The 19,222-nt window shown below is 38.3% G+C and overlaps 1 protein-coding gene across 6 annotated transcripts in view; it reads left to right on the forward strand.

The window, feature by feature from the left end:
- Positions 1–19,222, forward strand: part of pam (peptidylglycine alpha-amidating monooxygenase) — a 163,907-nt gene that overhangs the window by 82,769 nt on the left and 61,916 nt on the right. For all 6 annotated transcript variants that reach the window (XM_073067895.1, XM_073067932.1, XM_073067924.1 and 3 more), the window contains exons 9-12: positions 1,737–1,804; positions 8,358–8,438; positions 8,887–8,963; positions 9,865–9,968. In XM_073067895.1, the coding sequence (XP_072923996.1) occupies positions 1,737–1,804; positions 8,358–8,438; positions 8,887–8,963; positions 9,865–9,968 (330 nt within the window). The remainder of the gene's footprint in view (positions 1–1,736; positions 1,805–8,357; positions 8,439–8,886; positions 8,964–9,864; positions 9,969–19,222) is intronic.

The raw sequence follows: 19,222 nt of genomic DNA on the forward strand, positions 1-19,222 counted from the left end.
AGTAACACCATAATGTTTTCTTTTTCTAATTCTAATTTACACACTGCTCTACATCAGTATCCTCTCTGGACACGGAATTTATTTCTGTATGCATCTTGATGACATCTAGTTTACCACACAAAACTTCCTTCAGCTTCACTATTTGTTTGCAGACCGATACAAAGACTTAAATAAGTGGCATTTCCTTCCAGCAGAACTATAGGAGAATTAAAATTATTGTTTTGTTGAATTTCCATACAAGCTGAATGTGAACATGGCATTCCAGGGAATTATTAGAAATACCTTGTCAGTGTATCTGTGTTTCACAGCTCCATTTCAATTGAAAGCAGGTAAATCATTATGAACGGTGAATTTTGAATAGCAGGTGAATTATTGTGAATAGAAACAAAAGAACTAAATGTGATAGAAACCAAGATAAGGAAGTTGAGGGAAATGCAGATATTCTAATGATCTTCTGAAGCATTCTCAGGTCATAAATGGAAATAAAAAATACCTGCAGACACTGAAAATCTGAAACAAAAACAGAAAATTCTAAAACTGCTTCGCGGGGCAGCATAGCTCGAAGAATTAAATGAAGTTGACATTAAGGTTGAGGATCTTCATCAGAACTAAGTAAAAACAAGACAAATTAGTTTTAAGTTGTAGAGGGCTTCAATAAGTCAATAGGTACATTTAATGTCAGAGAAATGTTTACAATATAGATGCTGAAATTCTTTTTCTTTGCAAACATCCACAAAAACAGATAAGACCCCCAAAGAAGGGTTTAGAGGAGGGATGAATCGAATAAAGGGAGCATCTCTGATAGGGTGAGGCCAGTTTTGCCATGGTAAAGTAATGTCAATGAGGCTATTTGGTTGATTGATTACTGAGAGAGAAAGTGAAGAAATTGATGCAGGTCAGATCTGGAGGAAATGTCTAGCTGAACAGGTAGTTCCATGGAGAGAAAAAAATTGTGTTGATATTATAGATACGACTGAAGAAAATGAATAGAGCTTGGTGTGAGAAAACAAAATTTCATGTTGTTGGTAAATCCACTGACCCATCAGTGACTGCAATACATTATTATTATGTAGACATATTGTTTTTCAGCTATAAGTTTGATTAGGAAAAGCATAACACATTACGGGTAGAACATGCTTCGCTTTGTATTTCTCAGCAGGTAATCTTGAAAAAAGTCTTTCCATTATGGTTCCATCTCTTGGATTAGTGCTGATTTGGAATTAATTGTGATAAAATATTGTTGCTTGAACCAGTACTGTCAGTTAATTGCGGGACAATAATTTCACAGATTGGATTATGTTATTACAAAAGCTGACGTTTATGTTGATTTCATATTAAAATCTGCCCATTGCAGAGATTTCTATTACCATATAAAGTGTAATATTAATAATGTATTTCATATTTTAGTTATGGTTTGTTAATTGTAGCAGCAGTGTTGTTGATGTTGCCTTATATAATCTCGTAAACTGCAATATAACTTTGTATGCATGTTCCCTTTAAATAACAATCAAAGCTATTAAGATTATTGTTTTATTTTTATGGCTATTAATCAATTAATGTATAAAAAGGTAGTTAGTGGGTGAATGAGTAAATTTGGTTTGTTTTTCCCTTATTTCTGTTGAATAATGAGAAGCTGTTGGAGAAAAAGGACTGTATCCTAGAAAATTATTTTTAAATAATGGTTGTGGGTGGAATATGATTAAACCTGTGAGCATTTACCAACCTTATTTCTGCAGACAGCCTTTGATTGCTGGCATTTATCTCCTCATGTCTGTTGATACTGTGATACCACCCAATGAAAAAGGTGAGCGTTTACTGTGCATTGTTGTTATATGTTATAAAATCAAAGTAAAAGTTATCAAAATATATATGTGTTACCATATACTACCTAGAGATTCATTTTCTTGCAGGCATTTAATTGAAAATATAGAAATACAATAGAATTTGCATAAAACTATACACAAGCAAAGCCTACCAAACAACCAATGTGCAAAAGAAGACAAATTATGGAAAAAAGATTAATACTGAAAACATGAATTGCAGAGTCCTTGAAAGTGAGTCTGTAGGTTGTAGAAATTGCAAGTTTCTACAGGCCAGTTCAGCAACCTGATGGTTGTAGGATAATATCTGTTCCTGACCCAAGTGAAGTGGGACCCAAGACTTGTGTGTTCTTCACCCCCCCCCCCCCCCCCCCATGGTAGTAACGAGAAGAGATGGTGGGAATTGTTGATGATAGATATGGTTTTCCTGTGGCAGCGCTCTGTGTAAATGTGCTCAGTGGTAGGGAGTGTTTTGCTGTGATGAACTGGTCTGAATTCACCAATTCCTGCAGTAATAAGCTGCTAACCTTGTACAAGGTCAAAAGACATGGAGGAATGCTATTTGATAATTGTTTTGTTGTACCATGCAATCAGTAATATAAATCATCCACTAAGCCTCTGACTTTAGCACTTCTCTCTAGTCCATAGTCTGCTGTGATGCGATTGGCAAACTACCTCAACAGATAAAAATGGAAAAGTGACACCAATATAATATGAAAAGTCATACAAAATGTGTAACTAAGTAGACAATACTGCCTTGATCTTGATGCACTGATCCAACTCTTTCATCAGTTGTACTTGTCCTGAAGTCTTCTCCAGCAAATAAAATTTTAATCCTGCATGGCTAATTGAACGTGGGTGCACTTACAGACTGAGGCTTACATCTCTGTGCATAACAAATTCCTATCAGTGAGTTGTATAGTAATATTGGGTATATTGTCAATGAGAACCAGTCTGATGAAGCCAAGTGTGCATGCAGTAAACCAATAGACATGCACTGACCCCAATACCAGCAATCAGATCAGAACTTTGCACATTCATGCAGTAGGTAATCAAATGGCAGGAGGCAGCTCCAGGAACCCTGTTCTCAGCTGCAGCAGATCCCAGCACATGAATGTAAATGATGCGGTGATCTTTAGTCTGACTTTCCAAGTCAAAGACCCAATTTGACTTTCTACAAAAGACGCTGTCACCACTGCAGTCAATCATATTTCCACAGTTTATCAAGAACCCACTTGGAAAAAAAAGTCACTGAAATTTTCATCTTTGAAATTCAAGACTTTAGGGTGTAGTCCAAAAGTCTTGGATTTCATTACTAGCCACACCCCCAATTCAGCTGTTCTGGTACTGTAGCAAAAGCAACGTCCACAAAGCTGGAAGTTCAGCTTTAAATTGCTCATTATTTAAATCCTGGCTGATTGCCATCTAACTAGCCAATCAGCAATGTTCTAGAGTGTGATGGTGCTATCAGTGCAACTTACTCTGCAATAACCTGGGCTTCATCAGGATCATTCAGTTCCACATCTCATTTACAGGGTTCAAACCTAGACACAAGAGACCTGAATACCAGAGTAAAATGTTACCTGTTCAGTGTGGTATGAAGCAGTCTTGGTAAGATGGAAATATAAATTGAAATGAAAAGTCTGGAGACATATCTCACAGGAAGGTATATGATCGTAGGTGATGGATTTCAATCATCTGAACTAAAGGAGTTGCTGCAGGAATTTTCAAGTCAATGTCTTAGGTTCAACCTCCTCCAACCTCTTAATTGGTGAATTTCCTCTAATGTAAGGTCACAATTGAGTTTGCTGGTGATTGCACAATGTTCCATTCTGTTTTAATTTCCCTTTGTCTCTTTGCTACAAGGCCTGGATAACATTTAGCATGATTTATTATTTTGCCAGTAATGCTTGCACTACAAAAATAGTAGCTTGGTGATACAAGTGAGGTACTGTTGACGTTGAGCATTGAAGTCTTCCATCCAGAGTACATGTTGTGCTTTGCTGATTATTGTTCGTGCTCCTTCATGAAGGGTAACTGATGGAGGGCAAATGATTAGGCAGCTAAGAGGTGCTATGAGGATAATTTTTCCTTCTCCATGTTTGATCTGATGCAAGGAGGCATGGGGTCTGGAGTCAATATTAAGAATTGAGGAGTCACTCCTTTCTGCTGCCGTGCCATTGTATTGTAACTTCTGGTGGGTCATGTGCATCTAAGGACTGATGGAGATGTGGGAATGATTCTGTGAGAAATGCAGTAAAGTTATTCCTAACAAGTGTGTTGAAATGGCCCCTTGTATAGAAACCAGGATCCAGACATTCAAGAAGCCAACTTTGCAAGGTCATCGTGGGCTGGAAGAAACTTTAGTGGTTTTATTCTTGGATTTATATTTGAATGTCTTGTTCAGTTATTAGCAGGGCAGTTAAGAATTAACTGTCTTGTACATCAGTTCCCTAATGCAGATCTAGTAAGGATGCCAGACTTCTTTTCCCAACAGAAGCTTGTTTTATGATAGTTATTTCATGAAGCCAACTTTCTTTAATTAAGCAAATTCAAACTCCTTAGATACCATTTTGGGATTTGAATTTGTCACTGCATTGTTAGTTCAGACTTCTCGATTACTAATTGGACAATTTAACTCTTGTGCCACCTTTCCCAAAGATTGCTATCGCAATTTACTGCCTGCAAAATGCAATTAGAGTAAATTTAGTTGATGGAATTTGTGTGTATTTTTTAATATAAAGCATATGTATTACATGTCTAAGATAATTTTGAAACAAAAAAAATCACTTGTATGAATTGAGTTTCTGGTTCCTTTGATACCTGATAGATGTAATTTTAATCATAGTGTTTTAATCTTGTTTTGGTGCAGCAGTGGAATATATTAGAAAAAAAATAGAGCTGTTCCTCAAATATGTTGAGGTATTGACATTTTGCATCCTTAGCCATTTTTATGTTGATTGAATTTAAATAGTTGATTCCACTTTTTTGCAAAAAATGCTTTTTGTGCAATTGGACTGTAGGTTGGTTTGAGGATTGTTTGAGCATGAAACTGTGTGTAATATAAGCACTCTTAGTTGTATTTAAATAGTGTGGGGAAAACTCTCCATTTACTCTCCAACAACTGTCACCATGTTAACAGTCTGCTCTCCCATCTCAGCCAAAGTTATCGTATAATGTCAACCATGGTCCCTTCAGCAATATGGCTGAATTTGCATGCCACAATCTTGTAGATAATAATTGATATGAAATTACATAAAGTAGTCTTTGAATACATTGCACATCTAAACTTAAATCATTGTATTGACAATAGAATACTAGTAGTGCATTTGGCTAATCCCGGAGAGTAATGACTTTGAGACAATGGGAAAAAGGAAATTCTCATGAAATATTGCAAACCACGGATTTTAACTAGTTTTTTTTCTAAATTGGCAATGAAACTGAGTCTTCTGTGCTGAGAGAATATAAAAGCTGCACAAGTATTCAGGTAGTTAATAGCTAGCAAGAGAATTTATTAAAGTTCAAATGAGCTGGATCTGGAATTTCACTTAATTATTGAAATTCAAAACCAGTAATTCCATTTGCTCTTTCTGCCATCTAAACACAATCATAGAAGGATCACAATGACTAAGGTTTGATCCTGGTCTTTATGGCTCTCTGCACAGAGCTTATACATTCTGTGACCATGTCAGTTTCCAGTTTCCTCTCACGTCCCAAAGGCGTGCAGGTTGGTAGATTAAATGGCTAGTGTCTACTACCCTACAGTATCTAGGTTGTGGGAGCATCAAGAAACTATTAATGCCATATGAGCTTTGACAAGATCATCATTTCCTGTCTAGCCACAGAAGAAGTCCCACTGGACTGGAGAGTAATTGATGTTGTTCCTTTATTTAAAAAGCCCATTAGGAATAATCTAGAAAATTACAGACTAATGAGTTTCACATCAATGGCCAAGAAGCTACTGGAGAGGACTGTTAGGGATAGGAATTATTTATGTTTTGAAAACCAGGGCCTTATTAGAGATCATTAGTTTGGCGTTGTGTGGGGCAAGTCATGACAGAATCAGAATTAGGTTTATTATCTCTGACATACGTCATGTAATGTGTTTTGTGCAGCAATACCGTGCAAGACTTAAAAAAAATTATACTTAAGTCACAAAAATAAATAAATAACGTAAAGGACAAATACTGCCGTAGTGTTCATGGGTTCATGGACTGTTCAGAAATCTGATGGAAGAGAAAAACCTGTTCTTAAAACATTGAGTGTGGGTCTTCAAGCTCCTGTGTCTCCTCTGATGGTAGTAATGCGAAGAGATCTTATTTCAGATGAGGAAGTTGATTTTTTTGAGGAGATGACAAAGGTGATTGAAGAGGGTAGGGCAATGGCTATCATTTGCTTAGATTTTCGCCTTTGACCGATTCCCTCATGGTCGGCTGATCAATGAGATTAAGATACATGGTGACTTGGTAGAAAGGCCACAGACAGCAGGAGGTGATAGAGAATTACTATTCTAATGGAGGTCTGTGATCAATGGTGTTCCACATGGATCACTGTTGTGTCCTCTTTTAATTAAATAACTTGGACAAAAATGTCAATGGACTGATTAGTAAGTTTGCAAACAACACAAAAATTGGTGGAGGTGTGAACAGTGAAGGAAGTTGTCAAAAATACTACGGGATATAGATTAGTGACGGATATTGGTAAAGAGATGGCCAATGGAGCTTTGCCCTGGCAAATGTGAGGTTTTGCACTTTGGAAGATCAAATGTGAAGGGAATAAACACTGTAAGTGGCAGGACCCTTACAGGAATGGATGTTCGGAGAGATCTTGGGCTGCAATCCATAGCTTTTTGGAAATGGCAACGTAAGTGGATATGGTGTGAAGAAGGCGTCTGGCGTGCTTGCTTTCATCATTTGGGCCATTGAGTACATGAGTCAGGAAATCGTGTTGCAGCTGCATAAAACTTTGGTTAGGCTGCATTTGGAGTAACGTGATGGAGGAACTAACCATCTGCTAGAGGAACCCAGTTGATTGAGCAGTATCTATGGGGAGGGAAGGATTTGTTGATATTTGGATAGAAACCTGCCTCAAAAACATTATACAGCCACATGAGCATGGAGGGAATGGAGGTACATGGACTATGTGCTGGCAGATGAGATCAGTTTCATTTGACACCCTAGGTGGCACAGACATGATGGGCTGAATGGCCTGTTTCTATGCTATGGAGGTCTGTGTTCTAAACAAGTTCTAGAGGTCTGTGAATGTTTTAAAAGCAGGCATAGACTTGAGGGCCAGAATGTCACCTGTTCGAAACAGTTTCTTCAACCCTTCCAGATAGGTAATGGAGGAACTTTTCATTCATCTCACGTCAACGGCTCCAAGGACTGAAAATTATGAAGCTTCACAATCCTTTTATCTTAGTCATTGTAGTCCTAATGAAAGGTATACCAGAATAATCCCTTCAAATTCATAATTTTAAAAATCTAACCATTGCAAATTATAATTCATAATAAAATTAAATCTCTGATATGAATCAGCAAGTTGTTTGATAATTTCATGTGTATGCCAAGTTAGTGCATATGATCTGAATCTTATTGGAAGATAAATAACTTCAACAGAACTACTGTTTTTCAGAACTTATTGTGCTTTCATATTTTAAAGTAAGTTTCATTTCATGAAGGGATTAGAATTTTTTTAATGAAAATAACAAAAATAATTGTCATGTTAAGAAGAGTCTGAACCCAACTTTTCCTGAAAAGAATTAATGTTTTCAGAGGTTAGATTTTAATTTGCTTTCTAAAATAATTATGGGTTTACGACCTGTCATCTAGTCAAGAGTATTGTGAAATGAATTATAGCTTAAAGTGCAAAATATTTTAAAATGACTCATGATGGGTCTCAGTTGCATGCTGAATAATGTGCTTTGACCTGTTGTGCCATTAAGCGATTTGGGGGTCAAAATAGCATAAAGTATAAAAATGCAGATATCGTACTAAAAATCTGAAATAAAATCAAAATTCTGGAAGCTCAGCAGGTCAGACAACATCTGTGGGGGGAAAAAACAGAACATTTTAAGTCAGAAAATTTTCAGGAAAACTGTGATTTAATAGTTTTTTAATCAAACGTTCTGAAGAAAGGTCACCGACACATCAGTTGCATGTGCATTCTACAGATGTTGCCTCAGCTGCTTAATATTTTTGAGCGTTTTCTGTTTGTATTATAAAATGTTTGCTTAATGTTCTGGGTTATATTGCATGTCTGTCCTTTGAATTGCCAAGTGATTTGCATTGGCAGAGAAAGTAGGAGATGTTAAATATTTCTGTCCCTCTTCAGTTTTCTTTGTTTGGCCTCTCCTTATATAGTTTACCACTGCATTTCTCTGTGTGCGGAGTTTAAATAATAACATAATAGATGTGAGAAATGGAGAGAAAGGATAAAAGCTTATAGAATTAAATGAAGTGTAAAAAGTGAATTGAGTTAAATGGCCCATTTCTGTTCTGTCTGTAAAATTGATGTAGTGTATTGCTTTTTTTGCAGTTGTAAATGCAGATATTGCTTGTTTATACAAACAGGCCACCATATACCCATTTGCCTTTAGAACACATACTCATCTATTAGGTAAGAGGAGTATAATCTTTCTTATTTGAAATAATTGCAACAAAGTTGAAGTTCTGAATCTGAAGTTTGAGCATTATTGATAATTGATTAAATAATAGAGTCTTCCTTGGTAATGACATTACAATATTTCATTAGAATATGGAATGAGAAGATAACTATACTCGTCAATCTAGATACTTTAACTTGCTTCAAGTCACTGATAGATATATGGAAAGAATAAGTATCTAGTCTATTTTTGGGATTTGACATTGATTTCAATAAAAAGTCAGTAAAATAAAGTATATTAATTTGATAATGTTTATTTTGTCTCTTCTGGTTGCACATTATCAAGATATGCGATTTCTAAATCCCTAAGTTCCAGCATTGCATTTTGAAATACAGTTTTTAAAGTTATATTTCAACTTATTTTTTAATAAGTTGCATTTGGTACTGATTTCTATAATTTTAGGTCAGGTGGTTAGTGGATACAGAGTAAGAGATGGAAAATGGACATTAATTGGTCGACAGAGTCCACAGTTACCTCAGGTAGGCTTACTTTTTGGTCATAGTCTTAAAATAAGGAATTGGTCTTTCAATGCTGAGATGAGAAATTTTGGAATTCTCTAACCAAGAAGTCTAAGGGTGCTTAATCACAGTTCAAGATCTTGTAGAAAGAGATCAGAAGTTTTTTTTAGATATTGAGTGAGTAGAGAGTAGAGGATATTGACACTGAGCTAAAACATTTCTTATGATCTTGCTGAAAGGCAGATTAAACATGAGGAGCTTAATGACCTACTTCTGCTTATGTTCATACAGTCTGAACATATGCTGATAACTCTTTCCTTCATTCTCTTTTTCCTTTTGTCCTTTTAATCACTGAAAATCAGAATTGATAAAGTCATGAATTGAGCATCTGGGACTGAATAATAAACTGTTTTCTTTCTGTTGTTGGGAAGATTTAAGGATTGGCAAATGAGAGGAACAACAGAATAATGATGAATTAAATTCAGATTATATAGTGTGGGATCAAAAAACTAGATATAGAGAGAAAATGTGCAAAGAAAATTAAGGATTAAATATAAAGTTTAGTTTGGACACCTCAGGTTTCAGTCAAAAGAAATGGGACTCCACAGTTGCTACCATTACTTTCTAGGCCAGAGAGCATAATTGTTGTTAGAAAACACGAATCAACAGAAATTTGATTTTCTTTTGAATTGCCAGTAATATATTTTTTTTGCAACAAGATTAACTGGCAACTTTCTGTATTACTCAACAGTTCTGTGAAACTTTTAGGGTTGTTGCTAGACAATATTCATGTTAATAATGATGCTGTCATTAACTTCACTTCAATTATACTTCAGAGGTATTTCTTTGTTCTTTAAAAACATGGTTATTAAAATTTCCTTGATGGAATTGTCCTGAAATTTCTTATTTGCTGTCTTCTCAGGCTTTTTATCATGTGGAAAACCCAATGGATATTAAATATGGTGATACCATTACAGCCAGATGTGTTTTCACAGGCAAAGGAAGGACAACTGTTACGCGGATAGGGTATGACTCAAATTGTGAATCACTTAATAGGACGATTAAGATTTTAAAGCAGGTAGAGAAACCAGTTTTGTTTGGGAGGGAGCAGAAGGGTGAAACAAAAAAGAAAGAGGATCTGTGGTATAACCGGGTGCAATAGAGAAAGTGGATTTATTCATAGACATTTAATTCTTGTGAGTGGGGCGGAAATTTCACCATATGCATCCAGAGCGAGTAGCAGCTTTGTTCAGCTGGGCAGCAGAAAGACCAACAGCATTTTTAGCACTTGTGGTGAATGCTACATTCTTGCACTGAAGACACACATCTTGTTTTCTAATCATTGCTGAACAATATGCTACTTTGTTTGGGCATAGCTGAATTCTAATTGCAAGTCTCCTTTTCACAAATCTACATATTCACTTGCACTGCCATGTTAAAAGAGAAGTCAAAGCCACCATAAAAGCCAAAGACAACACACACAAAAAAGAGAAAATCTGCTGATGCTGGAAATCTGAGCAATACTCACAGAAGGATCTCGGCATCTATGGAAAAGAGTACAGTTGATGTTTCAGGCTGAAACCCTTTGGCAGGTCTGGAGAAAAAAAAGCTGAGGGGTAGATTTGAAAGGTAGGTGGGTGGAGAGAGAAACACAAGGTGCTAGGTAAAATCTCAAGGGGAGAGAATGAAATAAAGAGCTGGTAAGTTGGTGAATGAGATGGAGGGCTGAAGAAGGGGGAATCTGATAGGAGAGGACAGAAGGCCATGGAAGAAAGAAAAGTGGGGAGGAGCATCAGAGGGAGGTGATATATAACCATATATGGTTATACGGGTAGGCAATGAGATAGGGTGAGAGAGGGAAAAAGCGGATGAGAAATGATGAAGGACGGGGGTGTGGAGGGCATTACAGGAAGTTTGAGAAATCAGAGTTCATGCCATCAGGTTGGAGGCTACCCAAACGGAATACAGGGTATTGTTCGTCCAACTTAAGTGTGGCCTCATCACAACATTGGAGGAGGATGGACATATAGGAATGGGAAGTGGAATTAAAATGGGTGTCCACTGGGAGATCCTGCTTTTTCTGGAAGATGGAGCGTAGGCGCATGGCAAATCGGTCTCCCAATCTATGTCGGGTCTCACCAATATACAGGAGGTCACACCAGGAGCACCAGACACAGTATACGACCTCAACAGACTCAAAGGTGAAATGTCGCCTCACCTGGAAAGACTTTTTAGGGCTCTGAATGGTAGTGACGGAGGAGATGTAGAGCCAGGTATAGCACTCATTCTGCTTGCAGGCATGAGCACCAGGAGGGAGATTAGTAGGGTGGGATGAATGGATAAGGGAGTTGTGTAGGGAACAATCCCTGTGGAAAGCAGAAAGGGGTTGGGAGGGAAAGTTGTGCTCGGTGGTGAGATCCTGTTGGAGGTGGCGGAAGTTTTGGAGAATTATGTGCTGGAAGCAGAGGCCGGTGGGGTGGTAGGTGAGGACAAGAGGAACCCTATCCCTGGTAGGGTGGCAGGAAGATGGGGTAAGAGAAGACATGCGTGAAATGAAAGTGATGTGGTTGAGGGTAGCATTGATGGTGGAGGAAGGAAAGTCCCTTTCTTTGAAAAAGGAGGATATCTCCTTCATTCCAGAATGAAAAGCCTCATCCTGAGAGCAGATGCGGTGGAGAGAAGGGAATGGCATTGTTACAAGTAACAGGATGGGAAGAGGCATAGTCCAGGTAACCATGAGAGTCCGTAGGTTTATAAGAGACATCAGTGGATAAGCTGTCTCCGGAGAGAGAGAGACAGTGAGATCCAGAAAAGGGAGGGAAGTATCGGAAATGGACCAGATAAATTTGTGGGCAGGTTGGAAGTTGGAGGCAAAGTGGATGAAGTCGATGAGTTCAGCATGGGTGCAGGAAAAGTCAGAGATGGCATATAATAGAGCAAGTATTAGTGGGAAATTAGAGGATTGGGAAGCTTTTAAAAACCAACAGAAGGCAACTAAAAAAAAAAATTAAGGTAAAAATAGAAAACAAAAGTAAGCTAACCAATAATATTAAAGAAGCTAACAGAGCTTTCTTCAGATACATAAAGTGTAAATGAGAAACAAGAGTGGATATCGGACTGCTGGAGAAGTAGTAATGGGGACAATGAAACTGAGTAAGTATTTTGCATCAGTCTTCACTGTTGAAGAGCTAGGAGTATGGTGGAAATTCCAGATGTCCGGGGTCATGAAGTGTGTGAAGTTACCATAACTAGAGAGAAGGATCTTGAAAGGACTGAAGCTAGATGAGTCACCTAGACCAGAAGGTGTGCACCCTAGAGTTCTGAAAGAGGCGATGAAAGAGATCGTGGAGGCATTAGTAATGATCTTTCAAGAATCACCAGATTCTGGAATTGTTACGGTAGAATGGAAAATTGCAAATGTCACTCAAGAAGGGAGAGGGGCAAAAGGGAAATATAGGCCAGTTAATCTGACCTCAGTAGACAGGCTACAGAAGGGTTTAGACAGATTAGGAGAATGGGCAAAGAAATGGTAGATGGAATAAAGTGTAGGGAAGTGTATGGTCATGCAGTTTATAGAAGAAACAAAAGGGTTAACTATTTTCTGAATGCAGAAAAAATACAAAACACTGAGGTGCAAAGGGACTTGGGAGTCCTTCTGCAGGATTCTCTAAAGGTTAATTTGCAGGCTGAATCTGTGGTTAAGAAGGCAAATGCCCTGTTAGCATTTATTTTCGAGAGGACCAGTAAAAGCAAGGATGTAATGTTGAAACTTTGTATAACGCTGGCGAGGCCTCACTTGGAGTATTGTGGGCAGTTTTGGGCTCCTTATCTTAGAAAGGATGTGCTGAAACTGGTGGGGGTTCAAAGGATGTTCACGTAAATGATTCCAGGAATTAATGGCTTGTCATATGAAGAGCAGTTGATGGCTCTGAGCTTGTATTCACTGAAATTCAAAGGAATGAGGGGTAACGTCACTGAAACCTATTGAATGCTGAAAGGCCTTGATAGAGTGGATGTGGAGAGGACGTTTCCTATGGTGGAGAGTCTAAGACTAGAGGACACAGCCTCAGAATAGAGTGGCGTCCTTTTAAAACAGAGATGAGGAGGAACTTCTTTAGCTAGTGAGTGGTAAATCTGTGGAATTCGTTGCTACGGTTAGCTGTGAAGGCCAAGTCTTTATGTACACTTAAGGCAGAGGTTGATAGATTTTTGACTGCTCAGGCATGAAAGTTGAATCAGACACGACGTAATGGGGAACCAGACTCAATGGCTTAATTTTTAAAATGTTTAAACATAGCTTTAAACATTTGGTGACTTTGATTCCACTTACCTCTGAGGAAGAGAGTTTAGGAAAGAAAATCATCTCAACTCTCTCTTCAATGGGTGACCCTCTATTATATAAACAGTCTTCTCCAGTTCTAGATTCTCCCATAAGAGCAAGCATTCTCTCCACATTCACTCTATCAAGACCTTTAAGGATTTTGTATGTCTGAAATAAAATCTCTTTCATTGTACTTATTTTTCAGTCCATCCCAAAGATGTGCTGGTTGGTGGGTTAATTATAGAAACATAGAAAACCTACAGCACAATACAGGCTCTTTGGCCCACAATGCTGTGCCAAACATGTACATACTTTAGAAATTACCTAGGGTTACCCATAGACCTCTATTTTTCTCATCTCCACGTACCTATCCAGGAGTCTCTTAAAAGACCCTATCATATCCGCCTCCACCACAATCACTGGCAGCCCATTCCACGCACTCACCACTCTCTGCATAAAAAAAACTTACCCCTGACATCCCCTCTGTACCTACCTCCAAGCACCTTAAAACTGTTCCCTCTCATGTTAGCCATTTCAGCCCTGGGAAAAAGCCTCTGACTATCCACATGATCAGTGCATCTCATTTTATACACCCTTATCAGGTCACCTCTCATCCTCTGTTGCTCCAAGGAGAAAAGGCCAAGGTCACTCAACCTATTCTCGTAAGGCATGCTCCCCAGTCCAGGCAACATCCTTGTAAATCTCTGTACCCTTTCTATACTGTAGTTTCCACATCCTTCCAGAACTGAGCACAGTACTCCAAGTGGGATCTGACCAGCTGTAACATTACCTCTTGGCTCTTAAACTCATTCCCATGGTTGATGAAGGCCAATGCACCATACTCCTTCTTAACCACAGAGATAACCTGTGCAGCAGCTTTGAGCATCCTATGGACTCAGATCCCAAGATCCCTCTGATCCTCCACACTACCAAGAGTCTTGCCATTAATGCTATATTCTGCCATCATATTTGACCTACCAAAATGAACCACCTCACACTAATCTGGGTTGAACTCCATCTGTCACTTCTCAGCCCAGTTTTTCATCCCATCAATGTCCTGCTGTAACCTCTGACAGCCCTCCACACTATCCACAACACCCCCAACCTTTGTGTCATCAGCCAATTTACTAACCCATCCCTCCACTTGCTCATCCAGGTCATTTATAAAAATCATGAAGAGAAGGGGTCCCAGAACAGATCCCTGAGGCACACCACTGGTCACCAACCTCCATGCAGAATATGACCTGTCTACAACCACTCTTTGCCTTCTGTAGGCAAGCCAATTCTGGATCCACAAAGCAATGTCCCCTTGTATCCCATGCCTCCTTACTTTCTCAATAAGCCTTGCATGGGGTACCTTATCAAATGCCTTGCTGAAATCCATATACACTACACCTACGGCTCTACCATCATCAACGTGTTTAGTCACATCCTCAAAAAAATTCAATCTGGTTTGTAAGGCACGACCTGCCTTTGACAAAGCCATGCTGTCTATTCCTAATCATATTGTGCCTCTCCAAATGTTCATAAATCCTGCCTCTCAGGATCTTTTCCATCAACTTACCAAACACTGAAGTATGGCACACTGGTCTATAATCTCCTGGGCTCTCTCTACTCCCTTTCTTAAATGAGGGAACAACATCTGCAACCCCCTAATCCTCCCAAACCTCTCCTGTCCCCATTGATGATGCAAAGATCATCACCAGAGGCTCAGCAATCTCCTCCCTCACCTCGCACAGTAGACTGGGGTATATATTGTCCGGTTTCGATGACTTATCCAACTTGATGCTTTCCAAAAGCTCCAGCACATACTCTTTCTTAACATCTATATGCTCAAGCTTTTCAGTCTGCTGTAAGTCATCCCTACAATCACCAAGATCCTTTTCTGTAGTGAATACTGAAGCAAAGTATGAATAAGTAGGAATAATGGTGCATAGTTCCCTGAAGGTGGAATCTCATGTGGATAGGGTGGTGAAGAAAGCTTTTGATATGTTGGCCTTTATAAATCAGAGCATTGAGTATAGGAGTTGGGATGTAACGTTAAAATTGTACAAGGCATTGGTAAGGCCAAATTTGGAGTATTGTGTACAGTTCTGGTCACTGAATTATAGGAAAGATGTCAACAAAATAGAGAGAATACAGAGAAGATTTACTAGAATGTTACCTGGGTTTCAGCACCTAAGTTACAGGGAAAGATTGAACAAGTTAGGTCTTTATTCTTTGAAGCGTAGAAGGTTGAGGGGGGACTTGATAGAGGTATTTAAAATTATGAGGGAGATAGATAGAGTTGACGTGGATAGGCTTTTTCCATTGAGAGTAGGGGAGATTCAAACAAGAGGACATGAGTTGAGACTTAGGGGGCAAAAGTTTAAGGGTAACATGAGGGGGAATTTCTTTACTCAGAGAGTGGTAGCTGTGTGGAACGAGCTTCCAGTAGAAGTGGTAGAGGCAGGTTCGGTATTGTCATTTAAAGCAAAATTGGATAGGTATATGGACAGGAAAGGAATAGAGGGTTATGGGCTGAGTGCGGGTCAGTGGGACTAGGTGAGAGTAAGCGTTCGGCACGGACTAGAAGGGCCGAGATGGCCTGTTTCCGTGCTGTAATTGTTATATGGTTAAAGTATTCATTAAGTACCTCCACTATCTCCTCTGGTTCCATACACACATTTCCACTGTCACACTTGATTGGTCCTATTCTCTCATGTCTTATCCTCTTGCTCTTCACATACTTGTATAGAGCAAGTCCTGCAGAGTATCCTGAGTATTGATGGTGATAGGACAATCAGCCTGTATTCATAATCATGTAGGTGCAGAAAAACGTGGAGGAACAACATTCTGAGCTGACAGAGTTTTGATAGGCTGAGTGTTCTCATGTTGTGTTATTGAGGAATTGTATTTTTCCCCTGAAATGAAAGCACATGTTCACTGTTCATTATTGCACTATTCAAGCATTTGCTATCGGACATGTTTATAAAAGAAGCAAAATTCAGTTAGTGTGAGGATGTTCCCCCTGGCGGTACATGGAACATAAGAACAATGTAGGTCACAGTTTCTACTGCCTTCTCTGCAAAGAGTGTGGAGCAGGCAGTCCATGATTAGAGAACGGTGTAGTTGGCTAGGGGCTCCTTGGTTAGGCTGTACAAATGATATGGCTCTAAATTTATGACATTTGTTTAGTATAACTTAAGGAAATTATGCCTAAATTGCAGGCAACTGTGAAGATTAGGCATCTGCAGTAGGCTGCCAACACAGAAACTGCCAGGAATTAGTCAGTGATCCCCCCCTTATATAATGATGATTGATGATTCTTTTACTTTAAAATAAGCTGCCTCCAAATATTAAAAAAAAACAGTAATTGGTATAACACTTTATTGAAAAACTGCCATCATAGATAAACTAAATAATTTTTAAAAATACAAAATTTATTTTTAATGTAAAAGATTGTGAAGTTGATTGGCACATGATTAAACCTAAGAATGTCACAGCAGGGTTCTTGGTGGCAGATCAGTTTGACATTGAATTTAATTACTGTTTGCATTCAAAGAGTTCAGAAACACTACATTTAACAGATGGCCTCAGTACCTTTTTTCTTTCATATTATTTGTGGTTCATTATTCACTGAAGGGCTCCTACCTTCAGCAAATAATATTTATTTAATTTATGACTATCCGTTTTATGCCAGAAATAATGAGCAAATGCAGCACTGTAGATTCCGGCTAAAGCTGCGGAGGTGGACTGTTTATTTCTTGGTAAAATACGTCAATGGTGACTTTCATTCTGGTATCATACTGCATTCACTTATTCACCATGGCAACAATGATGACATGCTACCTGCTTTGAGCAAACAGAAGAGAAAATGTAAGTCAACTGAAATGAAAGGAGCTTAGTCTTCAGAGCTATTCAACATTTTCTGTCACAATTATCAGGGTATGAATTTGGGTCAAATATTAGAGTTGTGTGTGGAACTAAATTGTTTAATGTCTATGTAAGCAAGCTACACTGGTGACAGGAGCACAAATAAATACCAGGCAATGACATTTAAGCAAATATACTTAATTTTAAAAAAATTCCAGACTACCAAAATGTAAATGTGTATCAAGGCTGAAAATTAGGAATAAACTAAACCATTCATGGGTCAAGTCAGTGTGTATGAGAAGATTAGAAGGTGAGAAACTTGCTTTACAAAGCATTCACAATTACTTCCATTGTGTCCCATCTCACATTAAAAAATCATGTGTCTTATTAGCGTCAAAATGGAAGGAAGCATCCTCATTTTATTTGTAATGCACACAAAATGCTGGAGGAACTCAGCAGGCCAGGCAGCGTCTATGAAAAAGAGAATAGTTGACATTTTGGTCTAATATTCTCAGGATGAAGAGTCTTGGCCTGAAACATCAACTATTCTCTTTTTCGTGGATGCTGCCTGGCTTGCTGAGTTCCTCCAGCATTTTGTGTGTGTTGTTTGGATTTCTTATTAGTGATTGGACTCATTTTAGTTGTATTTATTTCTCATTTCCCTGGTAGTCTTTTGTGGAAATGAGAATGTAATAGCCCTGATTTTGCAGTTGCAAAGTATCCATTGGTATCTGCTACTAAATAGATTTGCTAGTAAGTGCTGATTTTTTTTTAATATATTGAGTTGCAGGCAGTGTGACTAGTTAACATTGCAGTGATGGAAGAACACATCTGTATTTTATAAACAGAAGAAATGTCTGTTTTACTCATTAATCAGATTAAAGACTTCAAAAGTCAACAGGAAAAATAGCGTACAGCAAAATAGTGGGTGAAATCAGTATTAAGTTATATTCAAGATGCAACATTACATTTGAATTAAGAAATGTTATGGAAGAGTTCAGAAATGAAAAGTGTAATTTTTGAATTCATCAAGATTAAAGGTTAGCTTTATTTGTCAGTCTGCTAATAGGTTGAACAGTAATCCTCTGATAATCTGTTATGCTCATCACTTTGGTGTCTAGCAGATTTTCCGGATTTTATTTCTATCATTATTTCAACACATTTTTGTTTCACTTTACACTGACTACCTTAGTGTGTGCCCAATAAGTGTAAAGGATGTACTAAAAAAGGGATCTGGTTAAGTTTAAAGGAAATGTAGAAACCAGGATCCCACTGAATTGCTTGGTTAGATTGCAATTTCTGACAGCTGATAACAAATCATCAGTGTTTAGTTTATCAGCATTCCCATCAATTCCACTAGTGGATTTCCTCCACGGGAAGGTGTTACTTCAGCAAATTGCCATTTTCAGTGCAAAACTAATATTGTTTGGTCAGATTACACTGAAAATGTTAGCCCAAAATGTCTTGGATAATAAGCACATTTTGCTCCTTTACTCACTGGGTTCACAGTTACCTTGAGCATTTCATCCAATAGCAAGTAGCGCAATAAATCTGACTGTCAGCTGATGAAGCCACAGCCTCACGCTCAATTGGTTGTCAAAGCTAACAAGTAATGTGAATATTTATGAACACCAGAGATCCTGCAGATGCTGGAAGTCCAGAGTAAGACACAGAAAATACTGGAGGAACTCAGCACTGACCTGCAGCATTTAAGGAAAGGAATGAAGAGTCGATTTTTGGGGCCGAGATCCTTCAAGACTTATGAACGGTTCAGCCCAAAATGTCAACTCTTTATTCTTTTCATAGATGCTACCTGGCCTTCTGGGTTCTTCCAGCATTTTATGTGTGTTACTCTGAATGATTGAGACTATCAATTCAGAAACATTCAAAACTTTTAAAATGAAGCATATCTGATCATCTATGTTGTGCAGCTTCATACAACTAAACCAGGCTGGTGTGATATTTGAATCAGCTGTTAGGTCTGTTACCCAGCAGTGACTCTCCTGACTTCTTTCTGGTAGTTTTGAGATCAGCTAGTCTTTGATCTCTGTCGCTTCTTTAATGGCTAGAATGAGACAAGGAAATGGTTTTACTGAATCCATTT

This window comes from Hemitrygon akajei, chromosome 2, assembly GCF_048418815.1.
Source record: "Hemitrygon akajei chromosome 2, sHemAka1.3, whole genome shotgun sequence".
NCBI lineage: Eukaryota > Metazoa > Chordata > Chondrichthyes > Myliobatiformes > Dasyatidae > Hemitrygon > Hemitrygon akajei.